Raw genomic sequence first — 27481 nt, 5'->3', positions numbered from 1 at the left:
ACGGGAAAAGTTGAGTAGCACTGAGAAAGGGTCTGTGCTATGTGTTGTGCGCTCACCTACGTGACTTCCCACACGCTTGCTAAACAAATGAGAACAATTCGGTTGGGGTCATAAGTTCATGGCTGGTCCTTGCTGCCCTAATACTGCTCATAAATTACTTTCAGTTTTTCTGTATCAATACAGAACAATTGTACTAGCATCAGCCGTTTGGCATCACGAGGTCTGCTTATAGTTAAATGTGAAACTTATTATGGGAACTTGTGGTTGTTCAACTAGACACAGGTGTATTGCTTCTTCTACTATCACTAGATATATGGCCTTAGTGCTTTAAATAAACTTAGCACTGTTGGACATCCTCCTCGGTGCTCCTCCTGCCCCCATCTCTTTGTCTCTTTAAGTTCTTTTCACCATCCTCTTACCCTCACGTTCCTGGTCGATTTGTCGCGCCGGCCGTGACACTCAGGGTTGCAGGGGACTAACCTAGGGATGCTAGCTGCCCTGGCCCCACCTGATAGAGTGAGTCAGTATTTGGGTACATACCTATAATCCACACAAGACGATGCAATGGTCGACTGTGATTTATGGGACAGAGTCCAAGCCCTTTGTTCTCCCTAGAAGGTCCTTCTTTTCTTTTTCTGCCTGGAAAATTCCTCTTTATCCTCAATACCCCGCTCAAAAGCTCATCTCTGAGCTCAAACCTGCTCCGACTCTCTTCTTTATGGCTTTGTTTGTATCTTTGCAATGGTACTTACCATCCTTAGAGTAATTATTTTCTTTACACATTTGTTTTTCCAACTTTACAGTAAGCTCTTGGGAATAAAGTTTTATCTCATTCATTTCTTCATTTCTAGTGTGCCGGTAAATAGTAGGCACACTAGAAGTGTTTGTTAAACAAATGGATGGATGATGAGTGGTATAAAGGAGGCTGTCACTGATTTTAATATAGGATTATTGATTTTTCAGTTTCCTTGTAAAAATGTAGACGTACCAAGTTTTGCTGGTAACTGTTTTTCATAATTCTGATGTTTAACTTCACAAGATTGTATAATGTGTCACTAAATCATTTAAGCATAAGTTCTTAACAAATTCTTTATCAATTGTAATTTTTCTGTTTCTTACTTAACCCCTGACAGCATGTATCAGTTGCTACAGCAACCTGGGTTATCTCTAGACGACTTCTTCTTCTTCTTCTTCTTAAATATTTTGTTTATTTGACACACAGAAAGAAGGAGAGAGCAAGCACAGGTAGGGGAGCAACAGGCAGAGGAAGAGGGAGAACCAGGCTCCCCACTAAGCAGGGAGCCCATGTGGGACTCTATCCCAGGACCCTGGGATCATGATCTGAGCCAAAGGCAGACACTTAACTGACTCGGCCACCCATTTTAGAGAAAAAAAGAGAGAGAGTGAAAGACCAAAAGAACCCCCCTGGTTCTTTTTTATCCTGTTAACCAGCTAGTTTCGCTTCTGTAGGAACGCTTGCTTTTTTCGCGGTGGGCCCCCTGAACCAATCCGCTGGCGCCAAGTATGCCTGTTCAAACTGTCAACCAATCAGCTCAGCCCCACCCGAAACTTGTTTGTATCTGTGTATAAAAACCCTGCACCAACCCAGCTCTGGACCTCTCGGCATTATCGGCAACCAGCGGCGCAGAGGTCCAGGTTTGAACCTGCAATAAACGACCCTTGCTGCTTGGCTTTGACTCACGTCTCTGGTGGTCTTTTAAGGTGGGAGTAATACTCAGTTGGTATTTCAAGAGGGAGTGAGCTCAAGGGGAGGGGCAGAAGGAGAGGGAAAAATTAAATCTCAAGCACACTCTGCAGAGCCCGACTTGGGGCTTGATCTCACAACTCTGAGATCATGACCTGAGCCGAAATCGATAGTCCAATGCTTAACCGACTCAGCCACCCAGCTACCCCTGGACCACTTATTAAGGACCTGCATGTCATTTTTTTTTTTAAGATTTTATTTATTTATTTGAGAGAGATCACAAGTAGGCAGACAGAGAGGCAGGCAGAGAGAGGGGGAAGCAGGCTCCCTGCCAAGCGGAGAGCCTGATGTAGGGCTTGATCCCAGGACCCTGAGATCATGTCCTGAGCTGAAGGCAGAGGCTTAACCCACTGAGCCACCCAGGTGCCTCTGCATGTCCTTAATACATATAAGAAATATGTCCTTCCCCATATTTCTTTCTTTCTTTTCTGCTACACACACACACCTCATTCCCATAAACAGAACATTCCCTTTCCTGAACTCTATTTGATATCAGGGGCTGGGGATAATGTCAGGATACTGATGTTTTCATCAACTTCTGGAGTAAGTATATGTTGTTCCAAGTTTTAATCCAGCAATTTCTTTTGTAAGAACTCAATCTATGGAAATAGAAGAAATGCAAAGCGTTTTATAAAAGGATATTCTTTAAAATAAATTGTGCTACACTTATCTGATACAATATTATGTACCATAAAGACCACGTGTTTGAAAAATATTTTTTAAAATGGGGAACATGTTCACAATATGAATCTGATAAAGACAGAATGCAAGACTCCTTCCATGGTTTGCACTAGTTTTATCTCTGTGCACAGGAGAAGGATTGGTATTCAATTTTGAGCTCTTCTTATTACTTCTTTCTTAAATAGGTATCAAATATTTTTTGAAAGAATGTATGGAAAGTATAATTAGAGATCTGAATTAACCACTCAAAGACTTACTTTTAGGTTTTTACATTAAATTCTTCTTCACTAATGTATTTATCATTATGGGTCTTACCCCATTTTAAATTCATTTGAAACATGTTGTCATAACGGACAATCTGCGTTATCCTCAGTGATTTTAGCTGTGGGGGACTCGTGGCATGGTCTCTTCTGCCTTCTGGGCTGCAAAAACAGTGTCCACATTTGCCTTCTGGTTCTTTCTGTTTAGAGAAAGAAAGGTGAACTCTCAGAGACCGAAAGCCCTACGTTACGTTTTATTAATTTAACTTTGCATTTGCAAATGAGGAAGAAGATCCTTTTCTGTGCCAGAATCGGTTGGCTCAGAATTCTAAACCTTTTCTTATGTGCCTGTCTCAGTCAACACTTGCCATACTAATGCGGCACAATACACAACCACCAAATCTCATTGGCATGCAGAAATAAGCATTTTCTTCCTTCCTTCCTTCTTTCCTCCCTCTCCTTCCTTCCTTCGGATTTTATTTATTCATGTGAGAGGGAGAAAGTGCAAGAGAGCACAAATGGTGGGGAGAGGGATAGGGAGAGAAAAAGGGAGAAAGAGACTCCCTGCTGAGTGGGGAGTCTGACATGGGCTCTATCCTAGGACCCCAATATCATGACCTGAGCCAAAGGCAGACACTTAACTGAGCCACCCAGGTGCCCCGACACTTAACTTCTCACACCTCTGCAGTTGGGTGGAACTCAGGTGACCTAGGTTAGGCTTGCTTGCACTTGGCTGGAGGCTCAGTTCAGTCTGGTTCTGCCCTACGTGTTTCTGGTCCTCCAGCATGCATGGTGTTGTCCTGGAGGAAGAAAGGAAACAAAGGAGAAACCCAAGCACACAAGCACATTTCATGGCTCTCTCCTCTGACATCCCATTGGCTGTGGCAAGTCACATGTCCAACAGCAAGGGGAAGGCTCTTCTCATGGAGGTGGTAGTGACAGGAGAGGGAGTGAATATTTGCAGAACCATAACATAATCTAGTAGAGAGATTCAGCGCTTTTTATCCCATGCTTTCTCCTCTGCTGCACTCAAACTTTCACTCTGAGGCACCAGGAATGGCATAAGTTGCGGTCCACCGTATTTACTCAACTTCTGTAAATTCTGGGTAAAACTATTCCTGGTTAATCATTAAATCTGAGGCACATGTTGCATATTATGCACTTGGCTCATTTTAGAGCCCCTCCTTTCTCATTCTAAATATTAAACTTCTGGCCATTGCCTTTCCAGACATTTTATACACCAAAAAGCATTCCTTCATAATGAATCCTTACCTCCATGTTCCTTAGCTCTGCTTATTTGCTTATAACAGTGGCAAGCAAAACTCTCCTAGACAAAGCTCCCAAGAAATGAATAATAATGTGCTTTCGAGGGCTTACAAAGAAGTGAGGAAAGAAAGTTGATCAGAGAAGTACTGATTGAACTGGTACTTCATAATGAAATGGAGCTCCTGTTTCTTTGGTCTTAATTTGAAGTTTTATACAGGGAATCTTTCCTAGACAAATTATAAGCTTTTTGTGTTATTATGAAATTACATATGTCTAGGGATTACTCTTTTCCTGCCGGACAGAATTTGATCCATAGAAAACTTGAATTGATTTGTTAAGTACTAGTATTATATAACATGACAGAATACTACCTTATCATGATAATCTATTATTTAATAACTGATAAAAGTATGATCTGCTAAGCACTTACATGATGGTGCAAATATATGTATCTTCTCACTTAAATCCTCATACTTCCCTTTGAGGTAGACATGATTATATCCCTCATTTTATAAGATAATGTAATATGTTATTTATTATTTTTTAAAAATTTTATTTATTTATTTGACAGAGATAGAGCAAGTGCACAAGCAAGAAGAGCTGCAGGCAGAGTGAGAGGGAGAAGCAGGCTGCCTGTGGGAACTGGACACAGGGCATGATCCTAGGACCCTGGGATCATGAACTAAGCCAAAGGCAGACACTTAACTGACTGAGCCACCAAGGCACCCCTAATGCAATAAGTTATTAAGAACAGAAATACAGTGGTGCCTGGGTGGCTTAGTGGGTTAAAGCTTCTGCCTTTGGTCAGGTCATGATCTCAGGGTCCTGGGATCAAACCCCACATCTGGCTTTCTGCTCGGTGGGAAGCCTGCTTCCTCCTCTCTCTCTGCCTGCCTCTCTGCCTACTTGTGATCTCTGTCTGTCAAATAAATAAATAAAATCTTAAAAAAAAAAAAAAAAAAAGCATAACTAAAGAAGAGAAATACAGAGGTGCCTGGCTGGCTCAGTCTTTTGATCTTGGGGTCATGAATTTGAACTCCATGTTGGATGGAGAACTTACTTAAAAAAATACATTTTTTGGGGGGGAGGGTGCAAAATGGTGGTTTATTAAAGCACAGGGACAGGACCCCTGGGAAGGAAGAGCTGCTGGCCCGGGGTTGTGAGGGGTGGCAGGTTATGTACCCTGTGGTTGGGGGAAGGTGAGGGGAAGGGAGGTTTCAACGGAGTTTTCATATGCTAAAGAGGGCCTACAAGGTGCCAGGATGTCCGAGGCCTACCGGAGGCCTTGCCCTTGCGGCTTGATCAATGTTGTCTTTAGACCAACCATTAACATTAAGATAGTTGGGAGACTTTTTGGTGGAGTATCACAATCCTGTTATCAACCATCTTTGTTAGTAAGATTTAGGACATTTGTAAGCCAAGGGAGACTCCTAGCATGATTGGGAGCTCTGCAAGTTAACTATTTGCTCAGTCAGGGCTGCTTGAGGGATGCTACACTTATGACTGAGGGGGAGCAGATGGAGAGGGGGGTGCAAGGCACCAGCTTTTGCTTTGTCTTCAGCCAGCCTCGTGCTCCCTCATCATTCCCCCCTGAAAAAATGCAATCTTAAAAACCGCCCAGAAACATAGATATGCCTTTCTAAATTTAAGGTAGGGAATAAGATAAAAAAGCAAGAAAAATAGAAAATAGAGAAGACTTTAAAATCTCACATGCCTGGCCACATAGGTTTTTTTGTTTTGTTTTGTTTTCCTGAGAGTGAGTTTTTCAGTTTCATTATGAAGGTAGAGGCATTGTCAGCATTCAAATCATTGACATTGAGTCAGAAAAACTTATTGGAGGAGTTTATTATACTGATATTTCATCAAATGTAAGTTAAAGGGCTCCAAATTCAGTGACCTACTTTCTTATCCTGCCTTAGTTTATGTGATGTTTTGACTATGCTGCAGATTTCCAGCATGCATTATTGATTTTTTATCTCACTCTTACTTCTATTGGCAGGTTGTTTTAACAGAAAAAGAAAAGGTAGTAGGTTATAAACTGGGACTGTACCTCAGACTGCTCTGTAAGCATTTTCTCGGTTAGTTTGAAGGGGGTTTCCGAAGGCTGGGGTCTCCGAGTCTCCAGCTCTAACAGAGCTTTTCGTGTTTGGATAGGACTTCTCTCATGAGTTCGTTGGAGGTATCTAAAGTATAATCAGTTAATTAAGCTCCAGCCCCACAGCTGGCATCCCACATTCTCTGATATGCCATTTTAAACAGGGGACTGTTGACTAAAGGTTTTGCTCCTACTCAACACCCCATACATTTTATGAATTTTCAGGATTTGACATTGGTTTGAATGATTTCCACTGAAACAAATAGAGTTCCGACACTTACAAATAAATTGCTTCGTAGATTGTCTTTTCCCTTAGTTTCAGTATTTTTTTTCATTGTCATGTAACTAAAATACCTTTGATCTTTTTGGTATCGTGATGAGTTCTTATTATTCCTAGCTTCAAGAATCCAGAAGCAAATGCACTGTGATTTCCTGCACTGTTGTGTGCACAAAGATAGACCCTACTAGTTGGATGCCCCCCAAAGAAATGCCCTTGGCTGCATCCTTTCTCCCAAGCATTATTCTGTCTATGCAAAGGATGATTCTTGTTACAACATCTCTCAGAGTGATTGAACAAGCAATTTTTTTCTTTTCTCTGATGTACTGCTTGATATTCTGAATGCTGATGATGCTGTTCAAAGTCTTTTCAATCCATTCATTTCGCTGAGCCCAAAGAAGTGTGATCATGTCCATAGAAAGGCTAAATTTTAGTCAGAGATAGTGCCTTTCTTTTTTTCTTTTTTTTTTTTTTAATTAAACAAATACCAGATCCAGTAATAGATATCTTATTTAGGTTTTACATTTATTTTATTTTTTTAAAAAAGATTTTATTTAGGGCACGTGGGTGGCTCAGTGGGTTAAGCTGCTGCCTTCGGCTCAGGTCGTGATCTCAGGGTCCTGGGATCGAGTCCCGCATCGGGCTCTCTGCTCAGCAGGGAGCCTGCTTCCTCCTCTCTCTCTCTGCCTGCCTCTCTGCCTACTTGTGATCTCTCTCTGTCAAATAAATAAAATCTTTAAAAAAAAAAAAAAGATTTTATTTATTTATTTGAGAGAGACATAACACAAGCAGGGGGAGTGGGAGAGGGAGAAGCAGGCTTCTCACTGAGCGGGGAGCCCAATGTGAGGCTCGATCCCAGGACCCTGGGATCATGACCTAAGCCGAAGGCAGCTGCTTAATGGGTGAGCCACCTAGGTGCCCCTATTTTTTTTTTTAAAGATTTTATTCATTTATTTGACAGAAAGAGAGAACACAAACAGGGGGAGCAGCAGGCAGAGGGAGAAACAGTCTTACTGAGCAGGGATCCCTGCATGGGCTCTCTACCAGGACCCTCTCCCCCATGACCCATGACCCGAGCTGCAGGCAGATGCCTAACTACTGAGCCACCCAGGTTCCCACACTTATTTCTGACTTATAAATTTTAGTTTGTGGTGGTGGTACCTTGAAAGACTGCCTGCTACTCATTTTTAAGGATTCTACAGATATGGAGAGAAGAAATGATGGGAAAAGGAAGGGGTTTCTTTTCACTTCAGATAAATGCAGATGCCTTTTCTCCAGACCTCCTTGTTTCAGATTTTCTAATTTTGTTCCTTCTAGGCCCTCAATCAACCATCCAAACCATTTCCACAGTCTGTATTTATTCTTTCTTTGGGCTGTTCTCTTTCCACACAAAGTAGATGATCTCAGTTAATAATGATAGAACAGTAAAAGCATGTAAAAATACTTTGTACAAATCTAGTGGCATAAATTTTAAAAATTGGCTGAATAGGTAATTCTCTCAAAAATATGTACATACATCAAGGTTTGACTTGTAGAGAAGTAGTAAACGTAGGAAGATCAGTAACTATGGAAGCCACTAAAGAAGTTGAGGGAGAATTAAATCCAACACTCACAGGGCCAAATAACTTTAGAACGGAGTTTCTTCGAACTTTTGAGAATCAGATAAGTCTCAGGCTATGTAACTTCAGAAAAAGTGCTGCTCCTGCACTTTGCATTTTTTTTGGGTAATACTGATTGACATTCCAGCACTGATATATATAACCCATGCCTTCTGCAGGGATAGTGAGTAAAGACTCCAGGCCTGGGAGAGAGCTTGGGGTCCAATGTGAGTCCTTGGTTGGGATGGCTGAAGCATAAAAAGGAAGAAGTAGTTTCCATAAATGGTACAAATCCCAAATATCAACGGCTTACATTGTACATGTAGGACCGTCCTCAGAAGATACTATACGTTAGCCTTCCAGTGTTTGCTTCTCCAACACCCAATACATGCCTAAGTTTCCTGGTTCTGTTTATTCCTTGATTACCCGTTGCGTGCCACCATCACTCCCTAGAGGTGTACTTGAGGGCGGGAAATGTGTCTTACTGTTCTTTACATCACTAGTGCTTATACAGTGCCTGCCAGCGAGAAGTCCTCAGTACATGTTCATTGAGCGAGTGAATAAAGGGGTGAGTGAATGAATGGGTGAATGGAAAGGTACTCTGTTCGCTTTATGAAGCTAGCAGAAACCTTGATGTTGAAATAGAACGGAAAAGAAAGTTATTGACTTTGATCACTTGTGAATATGTGTGCAGAATCCTAAATGAAATTCTAGCAAACCAAATTCAACAATAAATTAAAAGAATCACCCGGTATGGCGAAAGAGGGTTTATCCTGAAACCGCAAGGATAGTTTCCTATTAAGAAAACTATTGCGTAAACCTGGCGATTCACAGACCTATACCCCTGGGGATAAAAATATATGTTTATAAAAAATAAAAAAATTAAAAAAAGAAAGAAAGAAAGAAAACTATTGCGGGCGCTATGGGAATGTAAAGTGTTACAGCCATTTTGGAAAGCAATCTAGCAATATCTATTAAGGTTGAAAATACATATGTCTTTTGAGCCAGATAGTCCGTTCCTGGGAATCCATCCCAACAGAAGTGAATGCAAACCAGGACACATGTACCAAAATGTTTCGTGGAGCAGGGTTGAGAATGGCAAAAAATGGAAACCAAGCTAATAATGCCCATAGAGGTGAAGAGCCGAGTCTGTGATGACTCAGCCACACGGTGGAGTGCTAAACCACCCTGAAAGAGAGTAAATTCGAGATACTCCATATGATCCCCCAAAGTATTACTGAGTGATTAAAAAGCAAGGCGCATACAAGCATATATAAGAAGATCACATTTGGCTGAAAAATAAAAACAAAACCTAAAAAGCAAGACAAAAGGAGACAGACAAATCCCTGTGTCTGTCTATTTACTGGTTGAGGGGGTGTGGATGGTATTACTTTCTTTGACTGAGATTCCTTCTTTGTAAAATTAGGTTATTCATAGCGCACATCTTGTAGGCGTTTTGTGAAGATTAAATGAGTTCATATATATAGGACGCCTGGTACATAGAATGTAAGAACTATTAGCTGTTATGCCAGAAGACTTGAACTGAATATGTAGAATTCAAAGGAAGATGTGGATGAACACACACTAAATTGTTAACCTGGTTGCTATATGGGTCGATGAGGGGTTGATATGGGTAGAAGAGAGAAGGAAGGTCCCAATAAATAAGTAAAAGAAAGAAAATATTTCACGCTGATGTGTTCATTTAAAATGATGGCACATGGGGCTATGTATAAAGAAATAAAATTAAAATACTTGTAAAGTGAGTCATTTATTAATAAGTATATCAAATCAATAGGCGTAATAAGGAAAAAAATGCTACAAAATAATATATGCCCAAAGGGCATTTACTATGATTTAGTTCCATCCCTCCTTAAATGTGTCTTGGAAAATTTTGGAAGCTGTTTACTTAAAGATATAAAGGATAATTGGGTGCCTGGGTGGCTCAGTTGGTTGAGCAACTGCCTTCGGCTCAGGTCATGATCCCAGAGTTTCAGGATGGAGTCCTGCATCAGGCTCCCAGCTCCACGGGGAGTCTGCTTCACCCTCTGACCTTCTCTCCTCTCATGCTCTCTCTCACTCTCACTCTCTCAAATGGATAAATAAAATCTTAAAAAAATATATAAAGGATGAACATATTAAACACTAGCTATTATTACCTCTGATGGCAAAACTTTAGAACAGGGTTTTCTTGGAGCGTACTAATTCCACAGGTGGAAGAAAGGATTGCGTAGGGCAATGATTTGGGAACGTGCTGCTCACAGGTAGCCCACAGTTGAGAATAGTAGGAGCATGGCAAAGGTCTAAGTACTTTCTGACCGTTCAGTTCTAGGTACAATGCCTCTTCTCGAGAGGAACCTTCCCTGGCCGCGTTAGTGCAAGAACCTGCCTGGCCTTCTGTTCTGTTTACCCGCCTCCTTAAGCTGTAAACCATTAAGAGAATGTCACCACGATGCAGTAAAACTCTGAAGAATTTTCTCCTTGTGCATTCCAGCTTTTGTCCAGACCATAACTCCATTGATTCAATCAATGCAAAAGTTTTTCTTCTTAAGGAATTTTCGAAGAAGTTTGTCCTTAAAAAATCAATTTCTGTGGACACTGCAGCTGAGAGTCATGATTATGTAATTTCAGCTGTATGGATTGCTTGTTGAGAAGTATTGGCTCTCAGTGGAATTCTGTGCCTTGGTTTTTCATACTTGCAAAAAACAGGCAGTTATTCTCACATCTCATCTTACCTTGAAGTGTTTGGTGCACAATAGAATGCATTTTTATGAAGTCCTTTGAGTTTCCCGGATGGAGCGAGTTTGATATTGGCGAGACAGCGTTTTGATTGCTATCGATGTCCAGAGGCCCCTTTTCTTTCTCACCGTTAAATTTCCAAAGCTATGAAGGTGGCCAAACAGCTAAGTTATTTCTTTTTTTTTTTTAACTTATTTTTTATTTATTTTCAGCATAACAGTATTCATTATTTTTGCACCACGCCCAGTGCTCCATGCAACCCGTGCCCTCTATAATACCCACCACCTGGTACCCCAACCTCCCATCCCCCGCCCCTTCAAAACCCTCAGATTGTTTTTCAGAGTCCGTAGTCTCTCATGGTTCACCTCCCCTTCCAATTTCCCCCAACTCCCTTCTCTCTAACTCCCCATGTCCTCCATGCTATTTGTTATGCTCCACAAATAAGCTAAGTTATTTCTTATCTTTCTTAGTGCTCCATGTGAAGATCTGTTTAAACTGGTGCCTTTTCTTTTTCTTTTCTCTTTTTTGCTGGGTAGGTGTTTGGGAGAGGTTTTCAGAACTGAAAGAATTTCTTTATTTTTTTCTTCTCGTCATCACAAAATAACTGCATTAAGTCTTCATGCTTGGGCAGAACTCTAGCATAGATTAAATGTATGTTTGCCCCTAATCAGCTGGGCTGAATTTCTGTGTTGTACCGCAGTGATTATAACCATAGTAAGATTTTCTGATTGTGAGCATTTCTACCAGCTACCCTTAGATCAAAATCTCTGTTTGTCCCGAACGGATAAAAACAGATCGGCTCTTTAACCATTTAATATACTTCTTTCTTCTCCAGGTCCTCATGAACATGGAAGACATAAAAATCCGTGAAATGCAGATTTTTGACTACAGGAAAAAAATTGCTGAATCAGAGACTAAGTTAAAACAACAACAGAACCTGTATGAAGCCGTGAGGTCAGACAGAAATCTGTATAGCAAAAATCTGGTTGAGGCTCAGGTAAAGAATGTATTTAGTCTTTACGTTTTGACTCCTCCCCGCTTCTGGGTTTCAAGCAGTTTCTGTTTTCCTAATGGCAGAATTTAGAACAGGGCAAACCAGAAATCTCATGGAATTCACCTGAGAGAGAAGATCAGTTTGTGCTGAACTATCAGCTTGTTTGAAGTGGAAATGACACAGCTTGATGGGATGTGAAGATCATGGTCCTGCTTTAATTATTATGTAGAATTGTAGAATTGCTGTTCTCCTGTTTCTAATTTTTAGAACTGCTAATCGCGACCATGACTCAGAGGGGAGCAGCACGCTCTTGTCATTTAATTGCAGATCTTTGCTTTGTGACCTTTTAGTTATAATGTTTGTTGTGGGGCCAATTCCTCCCTTGTAAAACAAGGAATAAAGCGTGTGTGTTGTATGTGCATGTTTGTTGTATGTATTGTGTGTACATGCTGTGTTTGTTGTCTGTGCCACGTGTGTTGCGGGTCATGTGTGCTGCATATGTTGTGTCATGTGTTGTGCACATGTGCTCTGTGTATTGTATGTGTTATATGCATGTATTGTATTGTATGTGTGTGGTATTGTATGTGTTGCATGTGTTGTACGTCCTATGTGTGTCACATGTATGTCACGCATGTTGTATGTGCTGTATATATGTATTGTGTGTTTTGTATGTGTGTTGTGTGTGTGACATAGTCATTTTGCATAGTTTGTAAATATTTCATGAGAGTATTTTGAGAGTTGTCTACGGCCATACCACCCTGAACGAGCCCGATCTCGTCTGATCTCGGAAGCTAAGCAGGGTCGGGCCTGGTTAGTACTTGGATGGGAGAGTATTTTGAGAGTTAAGGCTAGGAAGGACTTGGAGGTTGATGGGCACAAGAGACAAAGGAATAGCCCAGTGGTCATTGTTCAGGAGACCGCTGTTTGGAGAAAGCTTCCCTTAAAAGCTCTTGAATATTGATGGAACTTTTATACAAATGGTGTTGTCTATTTAATTCACTTTCAAACATTTCTCCTTTCATTTTATTAGGATGAAATAACAGAAATGAAGAGAAAATTGAAGATTATGACCCATCAGGTAGATCAGCTGAAAGAAGAAATCTCAGCCAAAGAGTCAGCCCTTGTGAAGCTGCACCTGGAACAGCAGCGGATAGAAAAGGAGAAGGAAACTCTGAAGGTATAGAATTGGCGATAAAAATGGTGGTGGCAGGAGTCTGTCTGTCTGCTCCCCCTCCCCCTCCCCGTGAGGCAGGCTCAGCACTCACTGAAGGAACAAGGGGCGGGGAGAACAACAGAGGAACCATAGGAGGAGCCACACCCCTTCCAGGGCAGGTCTCTTCTGGGCAGTGCTCCCAGGTAGAAGTGGGGAAGAGGCTGGTGGAGACGCAGAAGCAGCTAGTTCACCAACTGCTGTCATCCCATCAGCAGAAGAGAACGGAGCACGTTGGCAGTGCCCAAGAAGGCCTGGTGCTTGCTGGCTTGCCACAGTCCTTTTGCATTTACAACTTGCATCCAGCACCCATGCCCAACCCACCCAAACTCCTCCCTGGGTCTTCCATAAGGTGCTGCTGGCAAGACCTTTTGTCCCGCTGCCCCTAATAGGTGATTGCTTTATGTGCACCTGACTTTTCTGCCTGCACTCGCCTTAGCCCCTCCTCCAGGGAATCACCTCTGTCTTCCTGTATATTCCCAAGAGGTACCCTTTTAAATTTACCAACTTGGCACATCATTTATCTACTAATATAAAGACCTTTTCCAAGAATACATACCAAATAATTATACCATTTCAAATCCTCAAATGAAATATGTTTTATTATACACATTCACTAAACCTGAAGTATTTTTCTTTTCCTATCCAAGCCAATAGATTTCCCTTTTAATCCATTTGACCAAGGAGTTAAAAAGGAACTAAGGCTATGCAAGTATCACTTTCACTTGGGAAATGTATATGCAGAATACTCATGGGTGTTTATGAGCCACTTGGAGGAAGTCTCTATAGCAAATCAGAGACTGGGTGTCTTGGTTTCTGCATTTTAGTTTTCAAAGATAGTTCCTGTCTTGAAAGTGTGTAGCTGGTGTTGGACAGCTTTAAAGCCAAATTTCCTTGATTCCAAGATGCCATAGATTGAAATATGCACTCTCAATTTCATAATAGGTTTTGTCAACTTAATGATAGGTCTTCATGGAAATAAAACTACTACATGAAATCAAGGCACATTTGGTTTGAGAAAGATTAAAATATAACAAAAGTGTCTGTACAGAAAGGATATGATAATTGATATTACCTGAGACTTTCGTCTCCCCACTCTAGCTTATGATAAAAAGCAAATAAATAAAATTCATTTCCATATAAAGAAATATAAATATATAATTTTAAGTTAGAAAATATCCTGCATCTTTGCCCCTGTTTTCCTTGTTTGAAAGAATCATTTTGTAGATGATAGCAAAGCCTGTAGTGGGATGAGTTTATTTACCATTGAATGAATCTGAAGAATCTTATCTTATTATAAACATTGCTTCACCATGGGCTGCATGGACCCATGTTAGCAAGGCTTCAGTACAACTCTATTTGGTCATCTCTTTCTTTTTATAGGATGACATCGATCTTCATCTCTTGCTTTCCCGACTAATGTTCTTTTCCAAAAGATTGTTACCCCATAATGGGGTCCAAGGTAGAACTACCCGCCTTCTTCAAAATTCTGCTTTAGAAAAAGCAATGTCCTAGGCAAAAGATCAGTTATTCCTAACTCCCTAGAGTTTGACTTTGGTTAATATTTGTTTCAATTATGCCTTCCATCATCATGCATATATAGCTCTAAAGAAGCATCAGAATAAAAGAAAAGAAAGGGCAATAGGGCTCTGTTTTTTGGTCCTGGACCAGTAGAACTGACAGCGGGTGAACATGGAAGATGAGTTTAAAGGGCTTCTGCCCTAGAGAGCTTGCTCTAAGTGGGGAATCCTAGGTCTGGAGAGCTTGGGGCTATCGATTATAGAAAGATGATTGCTTTGGACTTACTGTGAAACCAGGAGGACTTTTTCCCTCAGCATTTCCCATGGAGGTAAGAATGAGGAACAGAGAAAGGATGCCTGCTTGATTTATTATTTGAGGTTATCCAAGGGTGACTTGTAATGGTGCTTCGACTGGATAATTTTGGTCTATCACGAAGCTTGTCTGACATTCTTTAGAAAAATATGACAGTGCAAATGTTGAGTTTCAGCCTCTTGACTTTTTTAGCCTCATATTTGAATCACAATTCGCACAGATCTCTGGATATCATGCATCTGAAGTTCGCAAACCAAAACCCAGGAGGGAGGGGCAGATTTTCTAGTAACCTTGCTCCAAGAGACATTTAGCTTATTATTGTTGTGTTCTACAAAGCTCTGTAGGCACGGAATGCCTCTGGAAGGGCAAGTCCCCTCCTGTGTGGCAGACTGAGGGACACCTTTAGACAGGACCACCCAATTGACTACTTCCGCAAGATGACAAACTGTTGTCCTTAGTAGATCATCTTCATCCTCATTCATTCCCCTCAGAAGAAACCTCTTGCTCCTTCCATGTTTCTGTTCCTCTCTCAGTTGCTACCAGGCTCTACTGACTCCTCAGTATTCTAGACATCGTCAGCACATTATGGTTATGACAGAATGTCAATAGTCCTTGTAGATATTGCCGCATGTGCGTTCATCTGCCCATTCTGTCCCAGTCTTGTCTCATCAGCGCTGACGGAGCTGTCTCATTTGGAGTGTCCTAACAAGCCCCTGATTCTGCCTCATCACTTCCAAATCATCCCACATCACTGTGACAGCGCTTTGATTCCTGGTGAATAATTCAGTAGTGGATTCTCTTTGTCCAGAACCCGGCATCACATTAGCACCTGGCTTTAGGGCACCTTATCCTTTTACTAGGATGACCTGGCTGGGAGCTGCCACAGAGAGAGAGGGGAAGCCCAATTATTCCCATGGCTGGAAAACTTTGGGTGGTCCTATTTGTTTTAGATGTAAACAGATGGTTTCTGTGACACCCAGAGAATGTCGGGATCATGTACGAATGGGTGAAACACCGGGGTGTATGGTTCTTGAGTTGCAATGTGTACCTACAGCCATATTGGATGATAGATATTCTGTAAACCCCATCACAAAGATAATTGTGGAGGCAGAGACTAAAGAGTGTGTCCTGTGAGTGTATTACTACTTCATACCACCAGCAATGCTTTGAGAGATTAGGATACCTCAGGTCCCCTCTAGAACATTGTTTGATGGGCTTTTGGGCACACAGCAGTTACCATCTCTCCTGGGTGAGACAGCTCAGATTTATAGCTGCTAAATGCATTAGACTCAAGGTATTTTGTTGATGTTAACATTTGCTGCCATAGTCTAATGCCACATCTTGTTTACAGCCCATACATTTATGACATAAGGAGACCACTCAGAATTTTGATATATTGTGGTTAAAAAAAAACACAAACACACAGCAATGCCAAATGCGTGAATGGTTTTACATCTCAGACAGATACCTTTACACACCGTTGATTGCATTTTAATATAACGGGGGTTTCATTTTGTTCTGCTGATGGATTCTGATCAGCTCTTGGCACTTAGGAACAGGGAAGTGAATGTTGCACATCTGGGAAAATAAAAGTTTTATTAAAGAAAACATGAGCCGCGCAGGTATTTTATGGCTGTCTTCACTGTCACCTTAACTGTTGATAGAAAGAGAAAGGCTGGTTCTTTGCTCTCTTTCCCAGTAGGCAGTCCCCCAAAGTGGTAAATACTAAACCAGATCTTTTCTCAGAACGCCTTTCCTTTCGCTTATCCCCAAACCAAAACATATTTCACGAGTGAACGAACCAAATGTCATAAAAGAATCCTTTGATTTTACAGTAGCCAGAGGCATTTAGTCTGTGACATTACATGTCTATTACTAGGCGTGCAGTATCTTCTACTATTTGGACAAGATTGAGGTATGAAATTCATGACTCTTGGTCTCCATGAGTCCAACCCAACTCAAGTTGTGTTGGGCACTTTGTAAGTAAGAGGTTTTCTATCATCCCGGTCAACTTTCTGGGTGGGTGGGTGGTGGTGGGGGTGTCACAATACTTCCTTGAAGAAAAAAATGTATCACTTTTTTTTACTGTCATTTGCCAACTTGCAGGTCACTGAGTCTTAAAATCATCTTGTCATCTCCCTTGTGTTTCCAGGCATGGGTGAAATCAGAGCTCTCTTCTCATTTTCTGTTGACCTGGTCTGTGATAAAAACCTGTCCTTCCCATGTGGGCATGGAACCTCTCAAAGACATACTCTTCTTCCCTTTAATGAGAATACTTCTGTGGCTCCTTCTTGCATACTCTGTACAGTGTGTGGCATATAAAGCCCTTCCCTGTCTGGTTCAGTTTTACCTCCTGCTATTCCCTACCCCACACTCCAATAATCAGCCACACTGGATGCTCGGCTGTATGGTGAACATACTTTACAGTTTGCATGCTTGTCTGGTTAATGCCTTCCCCCAACACAAGCCTCTTCTCTTAGGAAATATCTGTCAGTTGCCAAGGGTCTCACTGTTTCTTCCCTCTAACCCCTAGGCAGGCAGGAATTAGAAACTCATCTCTGGGTACTCCCATGTCTTTTTTTCCACAGTAAATACCATTTCCACATTCTAACATAGTTGGTTATATTTGCCATTTCTAATGGATGATGAGTCTTTCAAGCCTTACTTTTTGTATTTTGCCTGAAACAATTGGGTGGTGCTAGCCACCCCTGCTAGGAATCAAAAGATTCCACAGGCTTTGGAATCAAAAGATCTGGGTTGCAATCTAAACTCTGCTCTTTACTAGCTGTGTGACCTTGGGCAAGCGAATTTGGTTTTCTTTGTCTCCTACACATTGTATTTGTAAAATGGGATGAGAGTAGCTATGCAAAATGCCTGGTATCATGCCAGAGATACTGTAGGTCACAAACATACTCGTGGGGTTGAAGCGAATGTGCCCTTTGATGAGAGGTATTTTCCTTCTGAAACTGACCAGTCCATGGCACCTCGTCCCCATCACTCTTACAATTTCCATGTAACCTCAAGAGCTTCAAGATCTGAGCTCTTCCAGGAAGCCTCCCTGACAACCATAGTCCTCTGACCTCCTGTAACATCAGTACTGCCTAGAATTGTTAATATTCACATATACTTGTATATCTTATCTTCTCATCCAGATTGGAGGCGTCTGAGGAATAGAATCTATATATCTTTTTATATCATGACATCTCTTCTGTTCCATCAAGATAGACACTTGGTCATTCTCTTTGTTAATTTATTCTTTTCTTGCAACAGGCTTTATCTTTATGGTTGATGTGCTGTTTGTGTTGGGACTTTACAGGAGGTAGTGCATACAAAGGTCCTCCCCTGTCCTCACCCCTACATCCTCCTCTGCACTATTCTTTGTGAATTCTCACCTTGTTTAGCTGGGAAGAGAAGAGCTGCTGAATGCCAATGAAGCCTCTGCTATCCGTATCTAGAAAAAGGATGGAAATCCCTCAAGGGCACAACACATGGAATAAACATGATCACTGTGATGTACACTGTTGTTTCTTTACAACACTATTGCAAGGCCTGTGTGTGTGTGCATGTGTGTGTGAGTGAAGCTGGTTTTGCTTGGGGGAGTGATCAAACCACGCTAAACGAAACATCAGGGGGTCAGTGTAAGAAGAACAACTGTGCATCTAAATCTGGGCCCGACGTCCTGGTCTGTATTGCCACAGAGCGAAATCTCTCTGTATCTTTCATTCTTTGTCAGGCTGAGCTGCAGAAGCTAAGACAACAAGCTCTGGAGACCAAACACTTCATTGAAAAGCAGGAAGCGGAAGAGAGAAAACTCCTGCGAATCATCGCTGAGGCTGATGGGGAGAGGCTGAGACAGAAGAAGGAATTAGACCAGGTAGGAACCCCTCCTCACCAGACCTGCAGGTCTCCTCTGCAGACACAACTGTTTGCTTCACTTTTCATGAATCCTCATTCTTTTCTAGGCTTTGCATTCCATCTGTTGGAAGAACAGCAGTAGAGACCCATCTTCTGTTGATAACTTATGAAATAGTCATTCATTATTCAAGGCATATTTATGAGCAACTTACTATCCTTTAGGCATTGGGGATACCCTGATCAATGGGAAAATAAGGTCCCTGTTCTCAGGGACCTTATATTCCAGTACAATATAATTGCTCACATGTAATTGCAATGAATAATTATATAATTCTGGAGTTAGAAACTCAAATGCATAATTAGGGGGTTAGGAACTTAAATGCTTTCAGAGATTTGGCAGGTTGAAAAAAAGAGAAAGTGGCTAGTGTAAGACAGTAAGGACTGCTGGAAATGGGCAAGAGTTAGTCCACCATAAAGTCATTCAAAATCTAACATTTATAAAATAATGGGTTGGGAAAAAACACAAACACCCAGAGGCCAAGAAATGTGGGATGATGATGATGATGGATGATTTGTTGTACTCTTTCTCTTTCCGATGGGACTGCAAACCCATGGGAGGAGCTGTGCTGAATGTCTAGCAGGATCTTTCCAGTGCCCTGCCTGCCCACTGGATGCCTAGTACACATACATGGACATTTGAGGGATCTTTGACAGGATGAAAGAGGCTGCTTGATGAAAATGAGACTTTTGTTTCCCTAATGGCCATGCTTTTCCCTGTCTTTCTAGGTCATCAGCGAGAGAGATATCCTCGGGTCTCAGCTTGTCCGGCGTAATGATGAGTTGGCTTTGCTCTACGAGAAGATCAAGATCCAACAGTCTGTGCTGAATAAAGGCGAGAGCCAGTACAACCAGAGGGTGGAGGACATGAGAATTCTCAAACTTGAGATTAAGAAACTCCGCAGAGAAAAGGGGATTCTTGCCAGGAGTGTGGCTAATGTCGATGAACTCAGGTAATAATAATAATAATAATAATAATAGTAACAGGCTAATGTTGAAGAACTCAGAGGTAAGGGCACCATGGTCTCGGGGGACCTCCTGAAATGACCTTATATGTTCATTGCTTATTGGTTGTGGAAGGTCTATATCAGGTTGTATAAATCAGTTTTCTCATATGATGAAATTATGAGCAAATAATGAGAACAAATTTTCCATAATTGAGAATCTACATTGTGCCCTTTCTATGTCACCAAAAAAGTGAACTAGTTTGTCCTCAAGGGAATATAAGTGAGTGCAAAAATATTTTTTTAGAAATGTATTCTGGCTTTTAAAAAAGAAAGTTGGGGCACATGGGTGGCTCAGTGGGTTAAGCCGCTGCCTTTGGCTCAGATCATGGTCTCAGGGTCCTGGGATCGAGCCCCACATTGGGCTCTCGGCTCAGCAGGGGTCTGCTTCCCCCTCTCTCTGCCTGCCTCTCTGCCTTCTTGTGATCTCTCTCTGTCAAATAAATAAATAAAATATTTTTTAAAAATTAAAAAGAAAATAATAAAAAAAAGAAATTTCAGGGCAGATCACAGACACAAGCTAGATATAATTCAGAAAACCATTTCCCCCAATGAGCTTTTCAGAATTTCTTTAAGTAGGCAGCATGCAAGCGATCGAGCAGCAGTATTTAAATTTAATCCTGGTAACATTTGCACATCTTTTTCTTGGAATTATATACAGAATGAAAAGAAGGGGAAAAATTTAATTTTATCACTATTTGAAAACTCTGTTTCTTTAGAAGGCAGCCAAATTTTATATCTCACTCTTGATTTATCTTCTGCAGCTTTTACTTTAACTTAGTGGGCCTTCTTCTGGCCTTAAGTCTTGTATTATCCAAGATCTACTTCCCCTTTGGGAAAACCTCACCGTGTTTTATATAGGCAATTGCAGGAAACCAAGTAAGAGGCTTGGTGTTGTCTCTGGAGCTGTCCTTATTCCCTGTGGACTTGTAGATGAACAGTATCCTTGACCACCTTGGGATAAGGACACGGGCCGCATCTGCTTCTTAAGTGAATTGAATTAGAAGATAGTGTTGATATTTAGATGCAGCGATTATAATCAGGAATAGCAAGGGAAGTTGCCACCATCGAGGAGGGATCAATACTTTTAATTTTTTTCTAGAGTTGCTTGTATTTCAGATGATGAACGTAGAACACACTCACTGTAGAAAATGTGGCGAATGCAGAAAAAAACATAAAGGAGGGTTTAAAAAATCACGCATGGAGTTTACTATCCAGAAATACCATCACTGACATTTCTAAGACAAACACGTTCATTCTAAGGAGCTATTGAGTGATTTCGAAGATCATCACTAAACTTGCCAGCCATGAGTTATTTCTATTATATACACAAAGGACCATATTCTACCCATTCCTAGTCAGTATCACTGGCTTGTGGATAACAGCTTCAATGGGAAGACAACTCACTGAGGATATTGGAGGCAAGCCAGCATGAATTCCAATCTCAGCCTTGCCACCCACAAGCTGTGTGACCTTGGGCAAATCTCTTAACTTCTCTGAGCTTTCGACTTGTAGCTAAACATCAAAACCAACACAATGTGCCTAGCGCAGAGCCTAGAACAAAATAACCTGTCCATAACAGTAGCTAACACTCCCTCCCACCCTTCTCTCCTGACGACATTCTAGAAAATCGAAGTGTTAAAAATATGCTTTTAATTCTAAGCAGCTTGTGCTGAGCTCCCTGTTGAGTGAACATCATGCATTTAATTCTAATGGTTTGTCTTGCTAATGAGGGGAAGTTGTATTATTGGTTTAAATGAAGCAATTAAGTAAAAGAGATGGCTTGGTATTAGTAATCTGCACACCCACAACAGGCGAGGACAGATAATAATATCCTTATTGCCCACGTCAACGTGAGTGTTTGCCTCTTCTCCGCCCCGCAACAAAGCGCCTTGTTCCATAGGGTGACTGCCAGCTCCCAGGGTCCTATGAATGGCTGATGTGCAGGCCTATTAACTAGAGATTCCCGCAGATTGGAGCAGTAGGTCTGAGCCAGAGCTAGTTCTTCAGGACTTCTGCAGCCATCTGTGTAGTTAGTTGTGGACCATCAAATAAAATATCACAGCTAACTCTATCCTTCTGCATCCTTGCTGTGCATTAGAATTATCAGGAGGACTTTACAACCTATGAAACCCAAGTAACATGCTTGACCAATGAAGGTTTCAGAATCCCTGCAGGGGTTGGGTCCAGGCGAAGGTGGGTTGTGCAGCTCCCCAGGTGACTCCAGTGCACAGTCAGGGTGAAATTCACTACCCTGATTGGTATCAGGTCATCACCGGAGCCTCAGTGTCCTGCAGTGAGGTGCCATATTTGGTGGTAGAACATACAAGATAGGTTCTTTATGTAGAGATATTTAGAAGCATTGAAGAGCATATTGAAATTCTCATAATTCACTTCCGCCCTGTTCTTCTTATATACTTGTAAACTCCTTGGGTATTCAGAATCATGTTTCTGAAGCTCTGGTACTTCCATTAAAGATAACACTGAGGTTTTGTGCCCTGCAGGGATTGGTAACATCTGTGTCTGGCTGGAGGCTGGCCTGTGTTCACAGAAGTCTCCCTAATGCCAACTTTTTATGTATGGTGTAGTGGGTCTATAGCCACATAAATTCTCCAAATGGTGGAGAATTTCTTAATAAGACAAGCTTGTCTTATTCAGGCAGGAGCTTTTCCACATGCAAAGAGAATTCTTGAAGGAGAGGACACGATGTCGAGCCCTGGAGGAGGAGCTAGAGAACCCCATGAACGTGCACAGATGGAGAAAGCTTGAGGTAACACCTGACAGAGCCTTCCTCTCCTACCCCACACAATCTCCTACCTAAAGCACAGGAAGAAGCTCGGTTTTATTTAATGCTATGAAAATTGTCACCTAAAATGTAAGTCTGGATCAAATGTAAATTGGGTTGTTCCAGAACCAGATGGTTTACTTGGGTTTTGTTTAAAAAGTCTTAGACAAAATCCCTTCCATTTAAAGAAGACCCAGGTGAGTTGTGAGCTGGCCTCACCAATTGAGATTTTTCCTGGTAGGTAGTTTTTGGTCAACCAGTACTCCTAAAGCTACCTGTCTCGGATTGTTGATTGCCTTTAGCCACCCTGGCTACCAGCAGCTGTACCTTCTTTCAGCTCGTCTTTGCATTTTTTGCTACAGGAAACAAGGCTTTTTTTTTTTTTTTTTTTTTAAAGACTAGCATTGTGTGAGCCAAACCCTTTCTCTGAGGATCTGGGGACACAGCAAATGTCTCACTGGTAGCTGATGGATAACAACTCTCATATTTTATTTTAGGACTTCCTGATAGACGTTACCACCAGCCCTACAGATAACAGTTAACGATAAACTCTGCTTATTCAAGGAAAAGATGGCCCTCTCTCAGAGTTGTGGCCAGCCCTGTGGGTGCCAGGAGGGACTTTGACGACACCACCAGTTAGGGTTTGGGGAGGGTGAAAGTATAGGACATAAGAAGGAGCCATCAGCCAAGTCAGTTTTTTTTTTTTTCATTTCTACCTTTTCCTTTTAATGAAGAAAGCATTAAGGATAATGCATTACAAATTGCTATGTAAACATGAGGCCTGCATTTTAACAACTTCCATTCTTGCCAGATGAATGTATGCCAGATCTAGTCTCAGTATGTGGATGTCAGTTGGCACTGCTTAGTATTTCTTAAGCAAAGTCAAAGTCAGTGGAATGTTTTCTCCCCGTGGTTTTGACCCTAATTTATTCCTCTTTAAATGCCAAGAGTGGTGTCATTTACTAAACCAACAATAATATGGATGTGTCTGGGAAAGTAGAGCTGAAGACTTAAAATTCATTTACTGTCCATGTGTTTTCAAGCAGATCTTTAAAGTTTCCAATTCCGTGTCAATTTCTATTTAAAAAATTAGAAAATATTGTGGAAGCAGATGAAAATATTTAGCTGCTAGATTAATTCAAAATGTCAGTACAGTTGAAAGCAGAACTTTGGCTCAAAGTCGAGAGGACAGATTATCAATTTATAACTGTAGCGTTTGTTTGAATTGTACACAGATAGTTATTGAAGTTGCCTCAGAGCTTAACGGATTGATAACCCCATTTGAGAGCTAAATGCCATGGTCGTGTTTTGCTGCCAATTATTAGCAGAAGTCTACATCCTAGAAACCTTCCCCATCATAGGCTATAATGAATCTTCTTGTTGGCAATTACCAAAGGAGAATCCTGAGTTTGAATAAATTAGGGAAGCCTGTCTCATTCATTCGGAAACAGAGGGCATAGGAGTAAAAGCCTCAGAGCATAGTAATGAAGAACGGTAGACTTGAGAGCCGGGCATATCTGAGCCGAATCCAGCTCTGACTCTTACCAGTGTGGGTGGACGACTTATTCCTCAGAGCCTCAGTTGCCCTCTCTGTAAGAGGGGAAGACCAGTGATGTCTCTTAGGACTGTCGTGGGCCTAAAACTTGATATTGTATGAAAAGCACTTAGCAGGGTGTTGGGACGGTGGCAAAGAATCAGGTATAATGCATAGTAGCTATCATGATTGTTAGTATTATCCTTGTTCCCCCCGGCAGAATACATGTGTTCATTTTCCATTTATTGACCAACTAGAGCCAACAGATAATACATTAGCCAAACTTCAGCTTTTTTTTGATGGCCATCACAATCTGTTATGCTCTTTTATTTTTATTTTTATTTTGGTTTTAATTCTCTCTGTGTGGGGTCTCTGCAGAGATGATACATTTTAATAAGAAAAGAATTATTTTACATAGAGACTTCAGTGCTTTGAACTGGGGATATCTCAGCTGCTTTATTTTGTTCCCTTTGAACAGGCCAGTGACCCCAGTACCTTTGAGCTGATACAGAAGATCCACACCCTGCAGAGACGTCTCATCAGCAAGACGGAAGAGGTGGTTGAGAAAGAGCTTCTCCTGCAGGTAGCGTCTTTATTTTCTGGACTCACTGAGCAAGCGGGTTTTCTGAGCATCACCATCTCTAGGTGCTTTTAGAATGAGCTCTTTGGCAGCGCTGCATGGCCCCATCTTTAACTGTAGATGGCAACAGTAACTCACACACAGAGAACAAACAACATGATTAATTGGTCTTTTATGCTGCCATCACTGATATTTCAAGAATTCTGGAAAATGAAGTTGAAGGCTAGACTTACTGCATTGGGTGATGTGAGCCTTCACTCCCCCCCCCCCCCCACTTCTCTGCAGTTTTATTTGTCAGATTCTTTTAAATGCTTTTCTTTATGTCTTTATATGGTGGGAAATGCTATGATCTTGATTTTGAAAATAAGCTTTCACATAGAAAGCACAGATGATCTGTCCTCTTGAAGATTTGTGAGATGAACTGGAAGGAAAGGCTTCTTTTTGTGGACTTTATGCATTCAGTTATTCTGGAACAATCAGGAATGGTAAAATCATTTTAGGTCCGTGTCTTTGCAAGTGTCAGCTGTCACCACCATTACTGCCATCATGCCAGACTCTGTGCTTGTGGCTTTCCCTACCTGTCTCAGTTCCTCTTCAGAGTTTGGGGGGTGGGGTGGCTATTGTCACCCCCAATCAGTGGATGAGGAGGTTGGGCTCCCGGAGTGAAGCATGGATAAGAATGTAAGCTCTGGGGACACCTGGGTGGCTCAGTGGATTAAGCCTCTGCCTTTGGCTCAAGTCATGATCTCAGGGTCCTGGGATGGAGCCCCGCATTGGGCTCTCTGCTCAGCAGGGAGCCTGCTTCCCCCGCCCCTCTGTCTGCCTCTCTGTCTACTTGTGACTTCTCTCTCTGTCAAATAAATAAATAAAATCTAAAAAAAAGGATGTAAGCTCTGGTGTTCGGTGGACAGGGTTCGAATCCTGCCTCTGCCAATTTATATCTGCGTGAGGTTAACTTCTCGGCACCTCAGGTTCTTAATCTGTGTTATGGGACAATAATAGAACCTGCAGAAAGGGAGGTTGTAAAGATGGAAAGAGCTTAGTATTATGCTTGGTACATAGTGTTTAATAAATATTAGCAACCGTTCTTATTATTTCTAACTCCAAAGCCCATGATCTTAACTGCTGGGTTACCATTAGGAAGAGCAGGAACTTCTATACCCAAGCAAGGGACTTCTATGCATTTACCCCTTTTCTTTTATGTTTTACCTTCAAAGACGTTGTCTCTGAGGTTGGGTATATATAGGAAGTAACTTTCTAGAGCAGGGCTAGGCTGAATGACCCTTTGGGATCAGCCTCTTCTCTTACAGATAAGCCTGGTGGTTGGGAGGGCAGACTCTGCAGCCGGAAAGATCCCATCTTGAGCCAGCTCCAGGGTCTTATATTACATGACTTTAGGGAGATGTACATAAATTTTCCAAACCTCAGTTTCTCCATCTGTTCAATGGGGACAGTAATACCCTATTTCTTTATAGGAGGAAGCCACTCCCATTAGAGTATAGAGCTTGGAAGTCCTGTTGTAAGGGTAACCAATCCATGCATGGGCACAGGGGTCTGGTGGGTAGTCCGGGCTTTAGGCTGTAACTCCACCGATGCTGCCACAATTCACGTCCAAAGGCCACGCAACTGGGAAGTGGCAGAGCGGGGACTCAAACCAGACCCATCACCTCCAGAGTTCACACTTTCTATCAGTGCAATACCTTTATGGTTATTATCACATTGTTTTCTTTTAAAAAGAAGGAGATTTTGGGGCGCCTGGGTGGCTCAGTGGGTTAAGCCACTGCCTTCGGCTCAGGTCATGATCTCAGGGTCCTGGGATCGAGCCCCGCATCGGGCTCTCTACTCAGCAGGGAGCCTGCTTCCTCCTCTCTCTCTGTCTGCCTCTCTGCCTGCTTGTGATCTCTCTGTCAAATAAATAAAAAATCTTTAAAAAAAAAAAAAAAAAAAAAATAAAATAAAAAGAAGGAGATTTTGTTATAAGTTTATATTTCATTGACTGCTTTAATTTTATTACTTCTTTCCTTCTATAGGCTTGGATTTATTGTACTTGTTTTCTACCGTCTTAAGACTGAAGCTTTGCTCATTAATGTTAAATCTACTTTTCTATGAGAAACATCTACAGCTATAAAATGTCCTTTAAATGATTTCTTGAGTTCTTCCCCACAGGGTTTGAAATATGGCATTTTCATTTTCTTTGAGTTCTAAATATTTTCTGTTTTCAGAAATATTTCTCCTTTGAGAGTAAGTCTTAAAAATATCTGCTATTCCTCTTATGGTAATTAAAAGTACAATTTTAAATTCCCCAATATATATGCATTTAAGTTATCTTTTAGTTACTATCTCTCATATTTTTGCACTGTGGTCTGTATTCTGCTGATTCTTTGGAATTTGTTGAAACTTGCTTTGGGACCAATGAAAGTAGTCAGTTTTTGTAACTGGTGCCTGTGTGCTTGAAATTGTTACGTACTCTCTAAATGTTCAAACTTCAGGAGTCTCTGTGATGTTCATTAGATAAACCTCGTTAATTGTGTTGTCCAGATCTATATCTTTCCTAATATTTTTTGTCTGTATAATCACTGAAAAAAAGTTTGGAGATTTATCTATTTCTTGTAGTTCTGTCACTTTTTTTGCTTTAAGTATATTTTAGATTAGGTTCATAAGGTAAGTAAAAAGTTGCAATTGTTATTTCTTCCTGGTTAATTATGCCCTTAATATTACGTGAGAACCTTCTTCAATCCTTAATGTTTTTACTTACAAAATAACCTGTTATTAATACAACTCTATCTGGGATTTTTGTGCATAAGTTCTCTATACTTTTAAACTTTTGATGTCTTTATATTTTAGGTGAGTATCTTGTAATTAAAAAAAAATCCAATCTGATATATTTGTCTTTTGATTGGTATATCTAGTCTATTTGTATTTATTGATAATTTTACTTATTTTCTATGATT

The 27481-nt window shown here is 41.2% G+C and overlaps 1 protein-coding gene across 3 annotated transcripts in view; it reads left to right on the top strand.

The window, feature by feature from the left end:
* Positions 1-27481, top strand: part of CFAP58 (cilia and flagella associated protein 58) — a 122469-nt gene that overhangs the window by 52092 nt on the left and 42896 nt on the right. For all 3 annotated transcript variants that reach the window (XM_059173265.1, XM_059173264.1, XM_059173262.1), the window contains exons 10-15: positions 11514-11675; positions 12703-12849; positions 18449-18589; positions 19357-19580; positions 22290-22401; positions 24429-24533. In XM_059173265.1, coding sequence (XP_059029248.1) covers positions 11514-11675; positions 12703-12849; positions 18449-18589; positions 19357-19580; positions 22290-22401; positions 24429-24533 — 891 coding nt within the window. The remainder of the gene's footprint in view (positions 1-11513; positions 11676-12702; positions 12850-18448; positions 18590-19356; positions 19581-22289; positions 22402-24428; positions 24534-27481) is intronic.

Source organism: Mustela lutreola, chromosome 4 (assembly GCF_030435805.1).
Source record: "Mustela lutreola isolate mMusLut2 chromosome 4, mMusLut2.pri, whole genome shotgun sequence".
In the NCBI taxonomy this organism is placed as follows: domain Eukaryota; kingdom Metazoa; phylum Chordata; class Mammalia; order Carnivora; family Mustelidae; genus Mustela; species Mustela lutreola.
The sequence above is the reverse complement of the archived record's forward strand: the minus strand, read 5'-3'. Positions and strand labels throughout refer to the sequence as shown.